Source organism: Nerophis ophidion, linkage group LG11 (assembly GCF_033978795.1).
Source record: "Nerophis ophidion isolate RoL-2023_Sa linkage group LG11, RoL_Noph_v1.0, whole genome shotgun sequence".
NCBI lineage: Eukaryota > Metazoa > Chordata > Actinopteri > Syngnathiformes > Syngnathidae > Nerophis > Nerophis ophidion.
In genome coordinates, this window is record NC_084621.1 from 51,221,132 (window position 1) to 51,241,914 (window position 20,783).

General features: G+C 40.8%; 1 protein-coding gene across 6 annotated transcripts in view; it reads left to right on the forward strand.

Moving 5' to 3' along the window:
- The window catches only part of triob (trio Rho guanine nucleotide exchange factor b), a 254,419-nt gene that overhangs the window by 225,057 nt on the left and 8,579 nt on the right, over window positions 1–20,783 (forward strand). The window contains exons 38-55 of one of the 6 annotated variants that reach the window (XM_061916202.1): window positions 1,446–1,732; window positions 1,799–1,969; window positions 2,894–2,989; window positions 5,082–5,230; window positions 5,339–5,426; window positions 5,791–5,894; window positions 5,981–6,050; window positions 9,047–9,136; window positions 9,251–9,343; window positions 9,428–9,478; window positions 10,713–10,790; window positions 10,950–11,141; window positions 11,255–11,432; window positions 13,617–14,461; window positions 15,085–15,338; window positions 17,283–17,412; window positions 17,502–17,529; window positions 18,035–18,197. In XM_061916202.1, coding sequence (XP_061772186.1) covers window positions 1,446–1,732; window positions 1,799–1,969; window positions 2,894–2,989; window positions 5,082–5,230; window positions 5,339–5,426; window positions 5,791–5,894; window positions 5,981–6,050; window positions 9,047–9,136; window positions 9,251–9,343; window positions 9,428–9,478; window positions 10,713–10,790; window positions 10,950–11,141; window positions 11,255–11,432; window positions 13,617–14,461; window positions 15,085–15,338; window positions 17,283–17,412; window positions 17,502–17,529; window positions 18,035–18,197 — 3,067 coding nt within the window. Of the gene's footprint in view, window positions 1–1,445; window positions 1,733–1,798; window positions 1,970–2,286; window positions 2,751–2,893; window positions 2,990–5,081; window positions 5,231–5,338; window positions 5,427–5,790; window positions 5,895–5,980; window positions 6,051–9,046; window positions 9,137–9,250; window positions 9,344–9,427; window positions 9,479–10,712; window positions 10,791–10,949; window positions 11,142–11,254; window positions 11,433–13,616; window positions 14,462–15,084; window positions 15,339–17,282; window positions 17,413–17,501; window positions 17,530–18,034; window positions 18,198–20,783 lie in introns of those variants that run through there. The other 5 variants (XM_061916207.1, XM_061916203.1, XR_009808860.1 and 2 more) reach the window with 5 other exon arrangements.

Consider the following 20,783-nt stretch of genomic DNA (forward strand, 5'->3'; position numbering starts at 1 on the left):
GACTTGTCCTGGGTTGTACCCTGCCTTCTGCCTGAGTGCAGATGGGATAGGCTCCAACCCCCCCCCCCTAAAAATGCTATTTTATTTTATTTTTTAAATGTTTTACTATTTGCTCAAAACCTGCAAACAATTTGTTACAAAATGTAGTGTTTTTTTAAGTGAAATTTGCCTGCGAGCACACCAGTCGGAGTCGCCTTACTCATCTTTGCACTGACGTATGCGTTGATTGACCTGATCACTGACCGTATAATGACTCACGCCGCCTTTCAGGTAGCCATCCGTGGTCAGGGAAAAGGAGCATGGGTTTAAAATACATCCGGTCATTAATCTGCATTGATACATGGTTAATTGCATTAGCTAACCCGTTAAATTTGACAGCCCTAACTTATTTAAAAATTATTGTATGAATGTTGTAAGACAGTGGTTCTCAACCTTTTTTCAGTGATGTACCCCCTGTGAACATTTTTTAAATTCAAGTACCCCCTAATCAGAGCAAAGCATTTTAGGTTGGAAAAAAAGAGATAAAGAAGTAAAATACAGCACTATGTCATCAGTTTCTGATTTATTAAATTGTATAACAGTGCAAAATATTGCTCATTTGTAGTGGTTTTTCTTCAACTATTTGGAAAAAAAAGATAAAAATAACTAAAAACTTGCTGAAAAATAAACAAATGATTCAATTATAAATAAAGATTTCTACACATAGAAGTAATCATCAACTTAAAGTGCCCTCTTTGGGGATTGTGATAGAGATCCATCTGGATTCATGAACTTAATTCTAAACATTTCTTCACAAAAAAATAAATCTTTAACATCAATATTTATAGAACATGTCCACAAAAAATCTAGCTGTCAACACTAAATATTGCATTGTTGCATTTTTTTCACAGTTTATGAACTTACATTCATATTTTCTTGAAGTATTATTCAATAAATATATTTATAAAGGATGTTTAAATTGTTGCTATTTTTAAAATATTTTAAAAAAATCTCACATACCCCTTGGCATACCTTCAAGTACCCCCAGTGGTACGCGTACCCACATCCGAGAACCACTGCTGTAAGAAACAATCGTTGTTACAATTGTGTTGAAAGCATTTACCCGTATCTGTTTTATTTCAGACACAGTGAATTTAAATGCGGGATGCATAATCGCTGTTTGACATCCAAAAGAAATATATCTTTTGTTATGGCTCTAATGCAGCCATTTTGTACAGAGAATCTCAAAGCTTTCTTAGATTGCTTTGAGGCCATGCTCAGGCTTTTGCATGGTATCAATTACTGTGATACGATGTCATGTGTCTGAAGTTCACTGCTTTCTGAAGCGTTTCAGCTTGGTTACTTACATTTTTTAACATTCCCATACACTTACTTTCGGACGTGCACTTTCCAGCTTGTAATGTTTTGTTTTAAAATGCCAATTAAGATTGTTTTTTCTCCTTTAGATACCTTGTCTGTATCCAGTAATGACACCCTGCAGCCGGGCTCCAGCCACACATTGGGGCCACACAGCTCTCCCGGTCCCAAACGTCCAGGGAACACCTTAAGGAAGTGGCTGACCAGCCCTGTCAGGCGACTAAGCTCCGGCAAGGCAGATGGTCATGTGAAGAAGCTGGCCCACAAACACAAAAAGAACCGGGAAGGTGCCAGAAAGAACCTGGACGTAATGCAAGGGCCTCACAAGGACTCTGATGACTGCGCCGCCACGCCGCAGGATGAAACACTGGAGGAGGTGAGAACAATAGCTGTACTTTTGTTCTAACCCTGTAGCTGATTTCCTCAACTCTTTCCTCTCTAGCGTATGCGTAACGAAGGTTTGAGCAGCGGTACGCTCTCCAAGTCTTCTTCATCAGGAATGCAGAGCTGCGGTGAGGAGGAAGGCGAAGAGGGGGCTGACACCGTCCCTCTACCTCCGCCAATGGCCATCCAGCAACACAGTCTGCTGCAGCCCGACTCCCAGGATGAGAAGGTGGGTTGGCGCGGAACAGAAGGGCAAAATAATGCCACCATATAATACTTTTAATATTTCCATTTCTCCTTAGAGCATTGCTAAAACTACAGTTATGTGTGGAGTCTCTTCATCATTACTATATTTGTAACATCAAGAATTTGGCTTGTATTTTCCTAACTGGAAAGAAAAGGGTTTTTTTTCCCTTCTCTTGTTGTTGTCAAAATACCTTTTCTTTAAAGCTGTAAAAGATGAACGTACACCTTTTACATTGGTACTAATATTGTTTCCTTTCTTTTCCTTTTATGTTCTTAATGCTTGCATGTTCTCTCCATCAGCATTATGTTGATTTCTGTTCTGCCTCTCTTCTTTCCCAGTTCCCTTATCTCTCCATGTAAAAAAACACCATCATTCATCCACACACCTTTTTTTTTGTGTGTTTTTTATCTTCTTGAGATCTCCTTTTATGATTGCCACTAACCCCTTGGAGTGTTACTATTGTGTTGCTAAAATGAATACTCCATTTCCCATTCGTGGGGCTTGTGAGACTGAAACGCTGCCTCAAACTGGACCTGTCACTCTGATGCAGTATCAAGCAACATGTTTATTTGTTTTTAATTTGACAACAGTTCAACCTCAGAGCATGCCCTCAACCTAAACTCAACTCATAACCCATGTTCTCCCCAAAACCGACCTGTGATTGGCTCCAACTTGGCCCCAATTGAACCTTTTTATTAGGGACAACACACCTGCCAAGTCGTTATTTGAACATGTGGAGTATCGGGGTCCAGACACTCCACTGGTGAGCTTGATCATGAACATAGACAGCCGCGGACATAGAGTCTGCTTGGCTTCTATTTGCATGAAGATCTCGGTATTAGTTTGTATCAAATCAAATAAAAATTACCCCCTTAATTTTGTTTTTGTGTCGGGGGTTTTTTTCAGTCTGCGTCCCGCCTGTCTGCTCGGCCCAACAGCTCAGAGACTCCCAGTGCTGCTGAACTGGTCAGTGCCATCGAGGAGCTGGTGAAGAGTAAGATGGTAAGCAAGTAATATCACAAATACATGCACATGAGGTCTCTTTGCATGCAAAACACTTGCTTGGGTGTTGCTAACAGAGGCATGGTGTCCTATCAGTCTTCTCTCATGACTGACTCACTAAAAATTCCTGCTGTCTTCTTCTCCGACAAAAGAGTGTCGCAATTTCCAGTTTGCCACAATGCAAACATTTTTACTGACCATACACTGTTTATAAAGAAGTACCTAAACACCTGGGGGACATCCACTTTGGAAGTTCAACAAACTCGGAGTTCAAACTGGAAGTCAAAGTTCACGTACCCTAAAAAAAGATGTAAAACTTTGTGAGACATTTCTCACAGGAAAATGTTGACTTTGATTGTACACATAGATCAATATGCAACATTATCCATCCATCCATCCATTTTCTACCGCCTGTCCCTTTCGGAGTCACGTGGGGTGCTGGAGCCTATCGCATTATATAATGTTTTAAACCTTATTCATTGACAGAACATGATGTTGCAGCTATTTGCTTACAAGCGATGCTTTCATTTTTCGACGAGGTGCGCATGCTCCTTATGACACACAAAGGCTATAAAACAACATTATCTTCTATGTAAGTGTGGTCTGATTTGATATTTAATGTACATATGAGTGTACATGTAATGTTACTGTTGATATACTGTATTTCCTTGAATAGCCGCCAGGCACTTTAAATGCGCCTGCCATGAATTACTGCTGGGTCAAACTCGCTCCCCAAATTTATCAGCGCAAGCTTACTTTTACTGCCGGGTAAAAGTCGTGACGTCATGAGTGACGCTTCAACTGTCGTCATTTCCAAAATGGCGGAGGAGTTTTTTTTTGCTTTTACTATGTGTAAACCAGGGGTCTTGTTCCACAGCCATACAGATCACACTGATGGTTGTGATATAAAACAACTTTAACACTCTTGGCTTTAACATGAGGGTTGCAGGTTCGCTCGAGTTGAGTTTATACCAAAAAGTTATATTTTGTTTTCATCTGACCACATGGCATTCTCCCAATCCTCTGCTGTATCATCCATGTATCCATTTTGGTATAAACTCAACTCGTCGTGTTTGGAAGAAGAAGAATACTGAGTTGCATCCCAAGAACACCATATCTACTGTGAAGCATGGGGGTGGAAACATCATGCTTTGGGGCTGTTTTTCTGTTAAGGGGACAGGACGATTGATCTGTGTTAAGGAATGAATGAATGGGGCCATGTATCGTGATATTTTGAGCCAAAACCTCCTTCCATCAGTGAGAACTTTGAATGGTTGACCAAATACTTATTTTACACCATCATTTACAAAGAAATTCTTTAAAATTCCTACAGTGTGAATTCCTGGATTTCTTTTTCACATTCTGTCTCTCACAGTTGAAGTGTACCTATGATGAAAATTACAGACCTCTGTCATCATTTTAAGTGGGAGAACTTGCACAATCGGTGGCTGACTAAATACTTTTTTGCCCCACTGTATGATCAATGCTAGAGTGATTGGATCAGTATTTTTCTTTTTTTGTTAATATTTACAAATATAGTCTGAGGACACAAAAGGACTTCGAGGGTAGAAAGGATTAAAATGAGTAGACCTAATAGTTCTTTTTATATTGTTTGGTTATTGTGTACTATTGACTGTTTTGCTCATAAACAATTGTATGTAATAAAAGAGATTAAGGAACTTATTAAAATATTGTGCTAATATTGTCAAACTGTGAGTAGCACTCATAAATAGATTGAAAACATTTCAACAAGTGATCAGTATTGGTATCGGCCAATCTTACCCATTCATGATCGGAATCGGCAGCATAAATTCCTGAACGGAACATCCCTACCTATCTGGGAATTAATTCTACAAGATGTTAGTTTTGTTAACTCAACTACACTCACTTTGAAGTCAGAGGTCATGGGAACAGGAAGGATTCTTCCACAAACTGCTCCCACAAAATTGGAAGGATTAAATTGTCCTAAAAGTGTTTGTCAGATGAAGACTTCAAAACCTGTGCTTAGAATTAAAGTCCCGTTTGCTTTTTTATACACTTTTATAATCCTTTTTTTTTTTTTAATCCTACCTCTTCATCTTTTCCTCTTCAGTCGTTGGAGGATCGTCCCAGTTCTCTGTCAGTGGAGCAAGGTGACAGCAGCTCTCCTTCCTTCAACCCCTCAGACAACTCCCTCCTCTCCTCCTCCTCGCCAATGGATGAGGTGGATGAGCGCAAGTCGGGCTTTCTCAAGAGAAGACAGTAAGCCACAAGCTTTAACTTCTAAACACAGGTCATGCTTGACCGTTGAGCACGGTGTTCTGCTTCTGTGTCTCTTATATGAATGTTTCTCCTATATTTTCCTTGCAGTGTTTCTCTTTCTTCTTTCAGTTACGTCCTACTGGAGTTGGTGGAAACAGAGCGAGACTATGTCAGAGATTTGGGATCAGTAGTGGAGGTAGTAAAGAAAAAAAATATTTTCTCTTATATGGATCTAATTACTCCTGTTACAGTGGGAAGGGGATTCATATGGCCCCATTTGTGAAGGTTTACCTGACACATGAAACATGACGAACTGGGGGGGTTGACTTTTCACTTAAGCCACATCTTGGCAGTAGAGTTTTGGATATCTTAAAATGTGTTTTGGGGCAATTCCAACTTTGACCACAACACCTGTTGCAATGTAGAGTGGCACTTTCCATAGTTTTCAGCAGACTGCATTGCAAAATGATCTCTCCACCCCTAGGAATGGGGCCACATGAATCCCTTCCATACTGTAAGTTAGATTTTTTTTTTTTAGTTAAAGGCTGTTTTCCTCACAGGGTTACATGAGTAGGATGAAGGAAGAAGGAGTTCCAGATGACATGCGAGGAAAAGATAAGATTGTCTTTGGAAACATCCATCAGATATATGACTGGCACAAAGAGTATGTCCATAGCTTTTATTCTTTGTGGTCATATTTTAGTTTTTTCCAACATACATTTTTGAAGAAATAATGTGTTGTCTCCACAGCTTTTTCCTCGCAGAGATTGAGAGGTGTTTAGAGGATCCTGACAGACTTGCTTCTTTATTTGTCAAACAGGTATACTTTTTTACACCATGGTCCGTCAACAGAGGTATTGTAAGCATACTTGCCAACCCTCCCTATTTTCCCGGGAGACTCCCGAATTTCAGTGCCCCTCCCGAAAGTCTCCCGGGGCAACCGTTCTCCCAAATTTTTCGCGATTTCCACCCGGACACCAATATTGGGGGCTTGCCTTAAAGGCACTGCCTTTAGCCTCCTCAACACCCTGTGGTCACGTCCGTTTTTCCTCCATTCAAACAGCATGCCGGCCCATAATATATGCAGCTTTTACACACATGAGTGAATGCAAGGCATACTTGATCAAAAGTCATACAGGTCACACTGACGGGTGGCCGTACAAACAACTTTAACACTGTTACAAATATGAGCCACACTGTGAATCCTCACCAAACAAGAATGACAAACACATTTCGGGAGAACATCCGCACCGTAACACAACATAAATGCAACAGAACAAATACCCAGAAACCCTTGCAGCACTAACTCTTCCGGGACGCTACAATATACACCCCCGCTACCACCAAACCCCGTCCCCCCAACCTCGCCCACCTTAACCCCAAACCCCATCTCCCGAGTTCAGAGGTTTCAAGGTTGGCAAGTATGATTGTGAGAGTCAGGAATTTTTTTGGTTGATCAGACTTTTTTAAATATATTTTTTTATAAGATCCCTGTATTATTATATTCATGTTGGCGTGTAAGATAGCTTGCGATAAGCGCCGGTTTTTGTCAGCTGGTAACTAGCTTGCTAGTTGCCAGCTAACAAATAGTGCACTATTTGCTAGCTAAGTAATAGCGCCGCTCTACTGTTTTCTTCTCTTTTTTTTTCTTCGTATTGCACAAAACTTGGTACCTTAAGAGCCAGTTTAAATTTAAAACATAAATGTATACAGAATATACAAGTAGGTGGTCCCACTACTTATTCCCATCAGTTTAGGGTTCTAGACCTGGAAATTGTTCAAGACCCCCATTCATACTTTGAGACCTCCGTTTTCGGGGGTGGGGGGGGCGGGGGGGGGGGGGGGCATGGTTAAGAGGGAAGGAGTATATTTACTGCTGTTGTGTGCGCAGTTGTGCACTGCACTTTCTAAAGTAGATGTTTTTGTCACATATGTATGATTGATTGATTGATACTTTTATTAGTAGATTGCACAGTACAGTGGATATTCCGTACAATTGACCACTAAATGGTAACACCGCAATAAGTTTTTCAACTTGTTTAAGTCGGGGTCCACGTTAATCAATTCATGGTACAAATATATACTATCAGCATAATACAGTCATCACACAAGTTAATCATCATAGTACATACATTGAATTATATACATTTTTTACAATCTGGGGGGTGGGATGAGGAGCTTTGGTTGATATCAGTACTTCAGTCATCAACAATTGCATCAACAGAGAAATGGACATTGAAACAGTGTAGGTGTGACTTAGTAGGATATGTACAGCCAGCAGAGAACATAGTGAGTTCAGATAGCATAAGAACAAGTATATAAATTAGAAATACATTTGATTATTTACATTAGGTTATTTACAATCCGGGGAGATGGGATGTGATTAGTAAAGGGTTGAAATTGCCTGGAGGTGTTGTGGTACATGTACAGTAGATGGCAGTATTGTCCTGTTTAAGAGTGTCACGTGCTGTTTACGGCAGACGACCTGCCTTATGGTAGACGTAAACATGACTACGGTTGTTGTGTGTTGTTACTGCGCTGGGAGGACTTTAATGAAACTGCCTAACAATAAACCCACATAAGAAACCAAGAACTCGCCCTCGTTCATTCTTCAGTTATAACGTCATTGGACACGTCATTCAGGTCCTCATGTAGCTGGAGGGTGCATGGCCTCCAGCTGCGCCTGAATTTCGGGAGAAAATCTGTCCCGGGAGGTTTTCGGGAGAGGCGCTGAATTTCAGGAGTCTTCCGGTAAATCCGGGAGGGTTGGCAAGTTTGCCCCCATTTAAGATAACTACCTCGCTAGTTGCCAGCAAGCAAAAAACGCGCTAGTTACCAACTAAATAATAGTGGCGCCATGCTGATTTCTACTTTTCTTTTGATATTTTACTATTGTACAAAACTGAGATTTATTGGCTAAGTATTTTAACACAATAATTTGACTTGGTATGACCAGTTTAATTTAAAACACCAAATTACACAGAATACATACAGTAAGTAGGGGTCCCTCTCCTTCTCCCCATCAGTTGAGAGGTCCCTAGCTTGGAAATTGTTGAAGTACCCCTTATTATATCCATGTTAGCATTTAAGAAAACTAGCAATTAGTCCACAAGTTACCAGCTACCGAGTAGCGAGGGATTAACGCTGGAGTTGCCAGCTAGCAATTAATGCAGTAGTTGTCAACTCGGTAAAAGCAGCGCTATACTGTAGTCTCTGAATACTTTTGGGACTCGTTTAATTTTGGCCTGGAAAACATTATTCATGTTAGCATTTAAGGTAGCTCGCGATTAACACTCTAGTTGCCAGCTAGCTAGTAGAGGCGCTATACTAAATCCTTTGAATATCTTCGTATTGCACAATAAAGTAACTTTCGGACCAGTTTATTTTAAAACCCAATTTTATACAATTAATTTTGATTTAGGGTCCCTGCTTCATCTCTATCAAGTTGGATGTCTTTGGCCTGGAAAACGTTGAAGAAAGAAGTATTAATACGATAGCCGTGTATTTAAGGTAGCTCGCAATTAGCGCACTAGTTGCCAGCAGGTCAGCTAATTGCAGCACAATGCTGTTTAACTTAAATCATCTTAGTATTGCACAATAACAAGGTACCTTTAGAACCAGTTTTATTCAACATACCATTTTATATCGAATATTAAATTGGGGGGCCCCCACTCTATCTCTCCATCACTTTGAGAGTCCTTGGTCTGGAGATCCCTGAAGACCACAGCTTCGCACTGACCAATAATGGATGCTGAAAATTAAATATGCATATTCAGCTAACATATAACTTGTATCTTGTATATTTTCTTCATATAGGAGCGCAGGTTTCACATGTACATTGTCTACTGCCAGAACAAGCCCAAATCGGAGCACATTGTGTCAGAGTACATTGACACTTACTTTGAGGTAAGCCTTTCAAGTCGTTTTCCAAAATGTTGTATCGGTTGTTATATTATTTTATGTATCCAAGATTAATACAACTGTGTTTGGATCCAATAATTTTTGGCTATTTTCAATCAGGAGCTTAAGCAGCGATTGGGGCATAGGTTGCAACTCACTGATTTGCTCATCAAGCCTGTCCAGCGCATAATGAAATACCAGCTGTTACTTAAGGTAACTTACTGCCCTGCCTATTATCGTACATTTAGCATTCAGTGCATGGACACTTAAAATCTTTGTAAAAAATGTTGTTATTAGGATCTTCTCAAGGTTTCTAAGAAGGCTGGAATGGATTCTACAGAGCTGGAGGTAAGACAAACTGTAACAATTTTAGGTTAACCACACCTGTTAGGAATCAAAATAAGCTTCAAGGCCTACTGAAACCCACTAGTATTGACCACGCAGTCTGAAAGTTTATATATCAATGACGTAATATTAACATTGCAACACATGCCAATATGGCCGGTTTAGTTTAATAAATTGCAATTTTAAATTTCCCACGGAGTTTCTTGTTGAAAACGTTGCGGAATGATGACGCGTGCGCGTGACGTCACAGACTGTCAGGAAATATTAGCGCAGCACCACTTACGGCTAAAAGTTGTCTTTCATCGCGCAGTTACACAGTATTCTGGACATCTGTGTTGCTGAATGTTTTGCAATTTGTTCAATTAATAATGGAGAAGTCAAAGTAGAAAGATGGAGTTGGGAAGCTTTAGCCTTTAGCCACACAAACACACAGTGATTCCTTGTTTAAAATTCCCGGAGGTGAAGCTTTACTATGGATCAGAGCGGTCAAGCGAACATGGTTCCCGACCACTAGTCAACCGGCAGGTTTCGCTGAGAAAAATTATGTTAAAAAGTCGCCTCTTACTGGAGATCTGTGGAGTTTGTGCCGTCCTTGTATCTGCCGTGACTTCCCTCATACACTGGCCTCAAGACACCCGTGGACACACCCCTTCGACTATCAGGTACTATTTAATCTCACTAAAACACTAGCAACACAATAGAAAGATAAGGGATTTCCCACAATTATCCTAGTAAATGTGTCTAAAAACATCTGAATCCGTCCCAATGCAATCGTCTTTTTTTTTTCTTCACTTTATTTATTTTTTCTAGTCCTTCGCTATCAATATCATCATCTACAAATCGTTCATCCTCGCTCAAATTAATGGGGACATTGGTCCGAATAGCTCTTGCTGCTGGAGGCTCCCATTTAAAACGATGTGAGGACGTGAGGAGCCCTCACCCTTGTGACGTCATCGTCTGCTACTTCCGGTAGAGGCAAGACTTTTTATCGGCACCAAAAGTTGCGAACTTTATCGTCAATGTTCTCTACTAAATCCTTTCAGCAAAAATATGGCAATATCGCGAAATGATCAAGTATGACACATAGAATGTACCTGCTATCCCCGTTTGAATAAGAAAATCTCATTTCAGTCGGCCTTTCAACTATAATATATTAAAACAGAAGACACGCCCTTCATAGCACATGCATACAGCCTGACTCTTGAAGTGAATTTCATTTTCTTATTTTTAATTTTAGAAAGCTGTGGAGGTGATGTGTGTGGTCCCCAAACGCTGCAACGACATGATGAATGTTGGACGCCTACAAGGCTTTGATGTAAGTCTGCTCTTAAAATAGTTTACTTGCTTTTGTCTGTGCATGTCTGGCAACTAAATATCAGTAGGTATTTATATAGTAGTGTTTCATTTAGTCACCACCAGATGTCAGTTTGTACTACTTCACTCACACTTGACTCTGCTCTCCTTCTATCTTCAGGGAAAAATTGTAGCACAGGGCAGATTACTCCTGCAAGACACTTTTTTGGTATCAGACCAGGATGGGGGACTTTTGTCCAGAATGAAAGAGAGAAGAATCTTCCTTTTTGAGCAGATTGTTATATTCAGTGAACCTCTGGACAAGAAAAAGGGCTTCACAACTCCAGGCTACCTCTTCAAGAACAGCATCAAGGTTAGTCTTTTATTATATAATTAATAAATAAGAAAATAACCTAAACCCTTCATTGTTTTATTGTAGGCATGGTGATTTTCATTGTATCTCTCTAATCCCTCTCTGTCACACAGGTGAGCTGGTTGGGTCTGGAAGAAAATGCAGAAGACCCCTGCAAGTTCACACTGACCTCCAAGTCATCTGCTGGTAACGTGGAGAGGTACACCCTCCATTCGGCGAACCCTGGAGTTAGTCAAATCTGGCTGCACCAGGTCAGCCAGATACTGGAGAACCAGCGTAATTTTCTCAACGGTGAGAGATGAACAACCGGCTAAATCTAAAATGATCTTTTATGTATTGTTTGGTTAGTGGTTAGCACGTTACCTCACAGTAAAAAGGTGCGGGTTTGTGCCCGCATGTTCTCCACATGTTCTCTTCATTCCGGGAATCACAACACACCGGGGGTGAGAGTTTCTTTGGTTCTTTGTAGGGATGTCCAAATCAACATGTTTGGCCATCTGTATGATTTTTTGGCCTTAGATCATATCCGATTTTGAGTCCCGATCCGATACCTTGACAGTAGATTATAGATCCAATACCTTGACAGTAGATTATAGAACAAAACATTTATTATAGCAAAAATTTTAATTAACACATTAACATATTTTTATAAAACTTATATTTTCTATATGGTGTATTTTCATCTGTGGTATTGAATGATACATACTGTACTTTTTTTTTTTTTCTTTTTCTCACAAAGCAAGTGGTTGGTCCACAATAACTAAACAAATGCTTTAACTACTCTTGGGTCCTATTTCGGTCATATGGGTTTTGTCTCAAACCCTTGCTGTATCCAGAGACATATGCCCTGGTTTTGTAAATAATAACAAAACTGACCCAAAACAATCATTTTGTAATAATAAAATCACAAACAAGAAAAATATTGATCTAATCTGTTTAGTACTGTTTATAGACTAATACTATAGTAGGTATCGATAGTATTGACATCTGGCTCAATCACCCTACTTTGTTTTGCAGCTTTAGCCATACTTGCCAACCTTGAGACCTCCGATTTCGGGAGATGGGGGTTGGGGGGTTTGGGGGCGTGGTCAGAGGCATGGTTGGGGACGTGGTTAAGAGGGGTGGCGTATAATTCACCAACTCGAGTATTTCATATATATTTCATATATATAATTATATAAATATATATATTCGTATGAAATACTTGACTTTAAGTGAATTCTAGCTATATATATTTATTTTATTATATATAAATAAAAGAAATAGTTGAATTTCAGACGGCACCTATCAAACACACAGTAATAAAAACACAGTTGTTCTACTAACTGTACTGTGCTTGCTGGTTACTAAAAAAAACAACACTTACCTTTCGCTATTTGAGTGACCTTTGTTCTGCCATTTGCGTATTGGCAAGCGATCTCCGAATCCAGGAACATCCTTCACGGATTTCTTGTAGACATCCGCAAATAAGAACGGGATGTTGCTTCCAGCTATCAGCATAGCCATCTTTGTCTCAGCATAAGATACACCATCAGGTCTCCATTTTGCAAAGTGGGTCATAATACTGGGTTGTGAAGGATGCTGCGCTGCGGACGCTTTGTGCTTAGCTGACCGTTCATGACTGAGTATATCCGTTCACCGTGTTCAATGGAGAAGTGTGTTCTACAAAATTTACAGGCAACATACCCCTCCCCCTTCGAACTCTCCTGGATAAACTGAAATTCTTGTTTCCAATCGTTCTGGAACTTGCAAGCGTATTTCTTCATTTTGCTCGTCGACGGTGTAATATATTGGGTGGGAGTCGATAACCAGGCGACGTGATGAAGTTATGTCTCTTTAGTGTGGGCTTCAGAACAGACATTCTATTCTATGTACAGTAGATGGCCTTATTGTCCTGTTTAAGAGGGTCACAACATTGAGTCATGTTCTCATGGAGCTGGAGTGGGCGTGGCCTCCGCCTCCGTGTGAATTTCGGGAGATTTTTGGGAGAAAATTTGTCCCGGGAGGTTTTCGGGAGAGGCACTGATTTTCAGGAGTCTCCCGGAAAATCCAGGAGGGTTGGCAAGTATGGCTTTAGCAGTTAACTTCTTGTATTGTTCTGCACGGTGGGTGTTTGTGTGTGTGTGTGTGTAACATGCTTAGCCATTCCTTTTCCTCTAGTCCTCCAGGAATAATGATTCTTGAAAGAAGCTTTGTTTAGCGCTGTGAACGCTGGGATACAGCTGTGGTAAAGATCGGGCTGGTTGATCGCGATCAGTTAAAGTCCAATATCGGCCCCTGATCCGATCCCATGATCAGGATCCGGACAGCTCCATCAATTTGTCCTATACTTTATGTACCCCGTGATTGACTAGCGACCAGTCAAGACTGTATCCCGCCTCTCAACTAAAGTCAGCTGGGATAGGTTTCATCAATTGTTCACAAATATGAACGTTGAATGAAATTGACATGCATTGTTTGGTTTGCTTTCCATAGCGCTGACGTCCCCTATAGAGTACCAGAGGAATCACGTGGGTGGCAGCGGGCCTGGGGGTCCACCCAAGAGTAGCAGCAGTACTGGAGGCCTTCCAGGAGGCAGTACATCCTCCAGTACCACCAGTCTGGGAGGTGGTGGGGGAGGCGGTGGCTCTGGAGGATCAGCAGGCAACTCCTCTTCCTCCCTGTGTGGCCCTCGCTCCCGACCCTCAAGAATTCCCCAGCCTTCTTCACGCCTCCCCCAGCCAGTCCACCACCACCACCCCCCGGGCCCTGAAGGGCCCGACAGATCAGCAGGTACGTGGTCACCGTGCCACCCGCAGTGCAACCCCTCTAACTTGAATTCCGACACCGATTCAAATGGCGACCTGTTAAATTCAGAGGACCGTAAGATGGACATGTCTGATGGTAGCGACGCAGGCGACTGTAACAACAGCAGCAGACCATTGGGCAGCTTGGAGAGAGGAGGTTTTGAAGAAAGCCAAAAAGCAGCCGCTATCCCACAAATGGCTGTCGCTCCTCTGCATCTGGCCCTGAAGAACTCGAGAATTAGGACAGTTACACCCCTAGTGTCACCACAGTCCCCTGGAGGAGGAAAGGAAGCGTTAATCCCCTCTAGCCCAGCTCATAAAGGCCACCCCTTCTGGGCTACTGTCCCATCAGTGCCTCCTTCTCCTACTCGGCGACAAAGTTCCTACATGGGTGACAATATTGGTGGCGGAGAGTCTTTCAGCAGGGGGATCTCCTCTCATCACCGCCACTCCACCCACAGTAAGGATTTAGACCGCATGAGCACATGCTCTTCCACCAGCGAGCAGTCCATACACTCCACCCAGAGCAATGGGGTAAGAGGACAAGTCGAGGTCATGGCTTCAGAGAAGCAACTCACCGCCACTAACCCCGCCTTCACTGACTGGCCGCAGTCAGTCAGCACACCGCTGTCTTTGAGAATGGCTTGCACCGACTACTACATTGGAGATTAACGGCTACCCGAGTGCACTAACCTCACGGAGAGTCTGTGTGTGACAAACTTATACTAACGGATAATCTAATTCCGAGAGAAGCTGTTTCCACCTGACAGTATCTTTCAGCTTTGCTGTTCACAATCTAAACTTCATGTTTTACCAGCATTACTTTTTCAAGTCATTCTCTGAAGAAGAAATTCTTGTACTGAAAACCAACACACAAATAACTCTTTGATGCACAACATCTTTTCTCTCTTTAAACAGCACTCTGAACATAAACTTTTATATTTTCAGACTGGGTTGTCTCATCATTGAAGACATAAAAACTTCCATGCTTCTGCGATATTCAAAGCACTTTTAACATTTCCATTAACGCATGTTATCTTTAGTAGCAAGAACCCAGTTGTCAATCAAATCATACATTTGATTGATGTAAAGCAGATAATTAAAGCGACTGGTGGTGGTAGTTTGCAAACTTCCTCTCTCTTGTGGTCTTTGCACAGAGTGAAAGCAGTAGCAGCAGCAGCAGTGTGTCCACCATGTTGGTGACCCAAGACTATGTGGCCGTGAAGGAAGATGAGATCAGCGTGGCGCAGGGTGAGGTGGTCCAAATACTAGCCAGCAACCAGCAGAACATGTTCCTTGTATATCGGGCTGCCAACGAGCATTGCCCTGCAGCTGAGGGATGGATTCCTGGCTTTGTATTAGGACATACTTCATCCTCCACCATCCCTGAACTCACCGAAGGAACCATCAAGTAAGTCAACAAGAACCCTTAAAGGGGACCTATGACTCAGAATTGTGTCATATTAGTATGCTAATCAGAGCATGCAGATCAGATGGGGCAATAAATGCACATTTAAGGTTGGGAACAGGGTACGCCAGGTGGGAATTCTCTCCCCTGCCCTCTTCAATCTGTATATGAATGACTTATCTGTCCAGCTCAATACCTGTAGAACAGGATGTGTACTTGGTAATACTGTGTTTAATCATCTGATGTATGCGGATGATTTAGCCATCCGGTCTCCCAGCAGTGCTGGCTTTCAACAGCTGCTGAATATATATACAGATTATGGTTTAAAATATGATATGAAATATAATGCATAGAAGAGGGTCATCATGATATGTAGAACAAGAGAAGACAAGGATCTCTCTTTTCCTTCATTCTATCTGTCAGGACAGGTGCTGAGTTTGTGTCATAAAACTAAGTATCTGGGGCAAATCATTACTGATCTATTGGGTGATGATGATGACATATACAGACAGCGGCGTATGCTGTATGCCCAAGCCAACATGATGAGAAATAAATTGTATTATGGTACAAATGATGTAAAGATTAACTTATTCAGAGCCTATTGCACTCTTTTGTATACTGCTCCCCTGTGGGTGAAGTATAAGCAGAAAAGCTTTCAGAAGCTTCAGGTTGCTTATAATGATTGTATGAGGCTTCTCCTGGGAATTACAAGAAGCGCCAGTGCAAGCCGGATGTTTGGTAGTGCTGGGGTGCCCACGTTCTCAGCGTTGCTACGCAACCTTATGTATAAGTTTATGTGTAGGGCAACTGAGTCTGAAAATGGCATAATCACTGTGTTAACGAACCCTGGCTGCAGTTCTGTTAGATACTCATCTGGACTGTGGAACCATTGGCACACATGTTTGTATGTTAGAAACGTACATTTGCGCTTTATGTTTCTTTTTATTGTTTTGTTTTTTAATGTTTTAGTGTTTTGTTTTGTTTTTAATGTTTTGTATTGTTTTTTATCTGTTTAATGGATCTTAAGGTCTGCAATAAAGATTGATGATGATGATGATGATGACTATTTTAATCTACAGATAATATGTATTGGCTATGCCGTGGTGTAAATTTTGCTCCACAGTCCCTTTAACAACCCGTTTTTTTAATCTGTGAAGGCATTCTCAGATGGTAAATGAAAACACGCCCAACCCTCTCCAGAACTATCATTATTTATATTTTAAAAATCTACACTTTTTAAATATCTATCTTAAGGTCATCAACACTTATTTTTTCTAGACACAGTCAAAAATAAACTTAATAACATAATATAGTTTCACCCGGTCACATCATTAAGTACACCTGCATACACACCGAACGTCTCTGCATAAAAAAAAGCTGATATAGCAGCATTTATGTTACTGTATGTCAGTGTTGCCATAAGCATGCCAAGATTCAATGAAAATAATCCTGTATCATAGTTTGTTTTTTTTGCTCAACGCCTGAAGCAGAGGGTAGGTCCTTCCCTTCAGGCTGATAGCTTGATTTAATGTACAAATATTTCCTCAACGCCTGAAGCAGAGGGTAGGTCCTTCCCTTCAGGCTGATAGCTTGATTTAATGTACAAATATTTCCTCAACGCCTGAAGCAGAGGGTAGGTCCTTCCCTTCAGGCTGATAGCTTGATTTAATGTACAAATAAGTACATCCACCTCGCTGTGATGTCACAATGTAACCAGACTGAAAAAAGTCTGCGAACAGAAACATTCAAAACTGCATGCAAGCTCACACCAAAATAAATAAACTTTATTGATATAATTGTTTAACACGAGTATTCAACAATGTTACAACATGTACAAGTAGAAAAGACAAAATGCAGCATAAAATTCCCCTTTAAATAATGTGTTAGATAAATAAACACACACGCAATACAAAGGTGGTCAAAGTTGTTCTCTTTTCTCCGCTTTAGAAAATCACTTTCCTGGCATACTGCACTTCGTATCCGCCGCAAGTCCGAGAAAAGAGACAAAGAGGGCAGGAAGTTGGAGAACGGCTACCGCAAATCTCAGGACAATCTGGCCAGCAAAGTCTCTGGCAAGGTAGAGAGTGGAAATCAGCTTCAGTTCTTTTCTTTCTCAGCTATAATTTGTGCTGGTCATTTATATTTGTCTCTGTGTTTACGTTGCAGCTTCTAAATACCAACTCCATTTACGATGGTAGGTTTCTGTTGTTGAATGTGTGTGTAAAACTTGTAACTACCTTGAAGACACATTTCTATTCCGGGACACAGTCAGCCTCTTGTTCATTTTTTTAGATAATTCCCAAAGCAACAATAAAACATGCTCTAAATGTGCCGCCAATATTTTAATTAACATTTTTAAATTTTTAACACAATTTTTATTGTTCCGAATTGTCTCATGCAAGTGTAAAACGAGGTTAACAATTGTTTTGTTCCATTTTCCTTTTATTTTAGTCAACATATTGCTGACTTAGATATACAGAACTGAGTAGCCAAAACAAACACCTGTGTTATGATATACTTTTGGTAACCCTGATATCATTCTGGTATGGCGTCACAAGCAGGCTAAAGAATAAACAAACCTTTATATGACGGCCCGGGCATTCGCCTGTATGGATTCCAATGTATGATTCAACAAAAATGTACTTTCAATTGATTAACAAGTTGTTGTTTTTTCTGCCTCCTATAATTCTCCCTTGCAGCTCCTCCAGAGTTCCTCATCCCACTTAGCGATGTAACATGCGAGAGTGGCGACATTGTTACTCTGAGGTGCAGAGTGAGTGGTCGACCCCGAGCTGCCATCACCTGGCGAGGGCCAGACAACGACACTCTTGGCAACAACGAACAGTGCAGCATCACCTACAGGTAAAATAATATGTTTGACTACTTCTGTGTGATTGGAATCACATGGGGATACTTTTTTTTTTTTTTTCAGAATTATCTAATTTTGTTTCCCCTTTCTATATCAGGGGTGTCAAAACTTAATCGCACAGGGAGCCAAAATTCAAAGCACACTTTAGATCAGTGGTCCCAAACACCGATCTGTGACACATTTGCTAGTAGGCCACATAAACTAAAGGCTTAGTTGGCCACATGCGTGGACAACAACTTTTAGCTCTTATTTCCAAAATTGTGTACACTACTGAATTGGGGTCTTATGACCCTTATGTGGACACTTATACTGCCATCTGGTGGTGTCAGAAGAGTATAACACAATAGAATTTGGGAAAAAAAAGTGTAAAAATAAGAAACAGCATTTCACTAAACATGAAGTACACATTTGTTACTATTGTAATAAGTACATCATATAAAAAGATGATTCTTATTTTTTTTCTAATTTGGGTCTAATACGCCCAAATAGCAAAGAGAAAGAAAAAAAAGCATGTAAACAAACATCTTGGTCCTTAAAGGCCTACTGAAACCCACTACTACCGACCACGCAGTCTGATAGTTTATATATCAATGATGAAATATTAACATTGCAACACATGCCAATACGGCCTTTTTAGTTTACTAAATTACAATTTTAAATTTCCCGCAAAGTGTCGTGTTGAAAATGTCGCGGTATGATGACGCGTGCGTTTGACGTCTCGTGTTGTAGCGGACATTATTTTCCAGCCATATCCAAGCTATAAGTAGTCTACTTTAATTGTATAATCAAACAGTATTCTGGACATCTGTGTTGCTGAATCTTTTGCAATTTGTTCAATTAATAATGGAGAAGTCAAAGTAGAAAGATGGAGGTGGGAAGCTTTTAGCCTTTAGCCACACAAACACACGGTGTTTCCTTGTTTAAAATTCCCGGAGGTGAAGTTTTGCTATGGATCAGAACGGTCAAGCGAACATGGATCCCGACTACATGTCAACCGGCAGTTTTCGGTGAGAAAATTGTGGTAATAAGTCGGCTCTTACCGGAGATCAGTGGAGCTTCTGTCCTGCTGCAGCTGCCGTGACTTCCCTCGGAGACTCTGGCATCAACACTACCGTGGCCACACCCGTCCGACTTTTAGGTACTATTCAACTCACTAAAACATTAGCAACACAATAGTCAGATTAGGGATTTCCCAGAATTATCCTAGTAAATGTGTCTAAAAACATCTGAATCGCTCCCTCTGCAATCGCCTTTTTTCCTTTTTTTTTCCTTTTTTTTTTTACTAGTCCTTCACTCTAAATTTCCTCATCCACAAATCTTTCATCCTCGCTCAAATTAATGGGGAAATTGTCGCTTTTTCGGTCCGAATAGTTTTAGCTGCTGCTGGCTATGATTGTAAACAATGTGAGTATGTGAGGAGCCCTACAACCCGTGACGTCACGCGCACATCGTCTGCTACTTCCGGTACAGGCAAGGCTTTTTTATTAGCGACCAAAAGTTGCGAACTTTATCGTCGATGTTCTCTACTAAATCCTTTCAGGAAAAATATGGCAATATCGCGAAATTATCAAGTATGACACATAGAATGGACCTGCTATCCCCGTTTAAATAAGAAAATTGCATTTCATTAGGCCTTTAAGAGGTTAAATTTCAGCTGTCCCACCAGAAACACCAAATTGCCTTTTCTTATACAGTACATTACATTAAAACTCCTGATATTTTGTTCTATCTTTGTTGTATGAAACAATGCACATCAATGAACATATCAAATGTATATGTGCCAGATTCAAGCCAAAGGCTAATTTCCATCTGCAGTCCCTTGCAGTTTGAGGGTATAAGGTATATTCCCACAACCTGCGGGGATCATCTCAATTGAGCAAAAATGTATCTGAAATGATGAAAAAGTCTCCGATACTGTATATACTTGAGTGTTAAAAAAAAACATTCATGTTGTCTCCCGGACTACTCTGACTAGTACATGTTATGTTCTAGTCATCTCTGGTTGCTTTTTTGGCTTGGAAAAAATGTGCATGGCAGCCTGTGAATGTATTTTTCTGTGGATTTACTTTTTTTAAAACTGATGTGGAGAAAATGTGCATTTTTCAAAAATGTACGTGTTTGTGTTAGTTCGTTTCTGCTTTAATAATTCTATTTTCCGACAGGACTAGAGTCCCTAAATGTGCCGTAATAGGTGAGCTCAGGGAAGCTGAGGTAGAGAGCAGTTTTGTGTGGACGCTGAGACAGCTGTGGATGTTGTTTTGGTCCGTTTTAATAAAGATATTGTGGCTTGACCGTCTCCTTGTCATCGTTTTAACATCCGAGCAAAAGCTGCAATTTTTTATTTGCACTTAAAAAAAACAGAATGCTGGAGATTTGCAACTTCAGTTGGGGTGTTTGTAGACCGGGGCAATTCCCGGGAGTCTTCTGCAGAATCCGGAAGTCTGACCATGCGCCTGAGGAGTAAGCGTTTCCCCTTCCAGTATTCCTTGTTGTCATTACAATTCTGACTTTTGACTGTGTTGTCATGAATCTTTATTGTGTTATTTTCCAAAGACAGGGTTTAATAGTTGTCGTTGGTG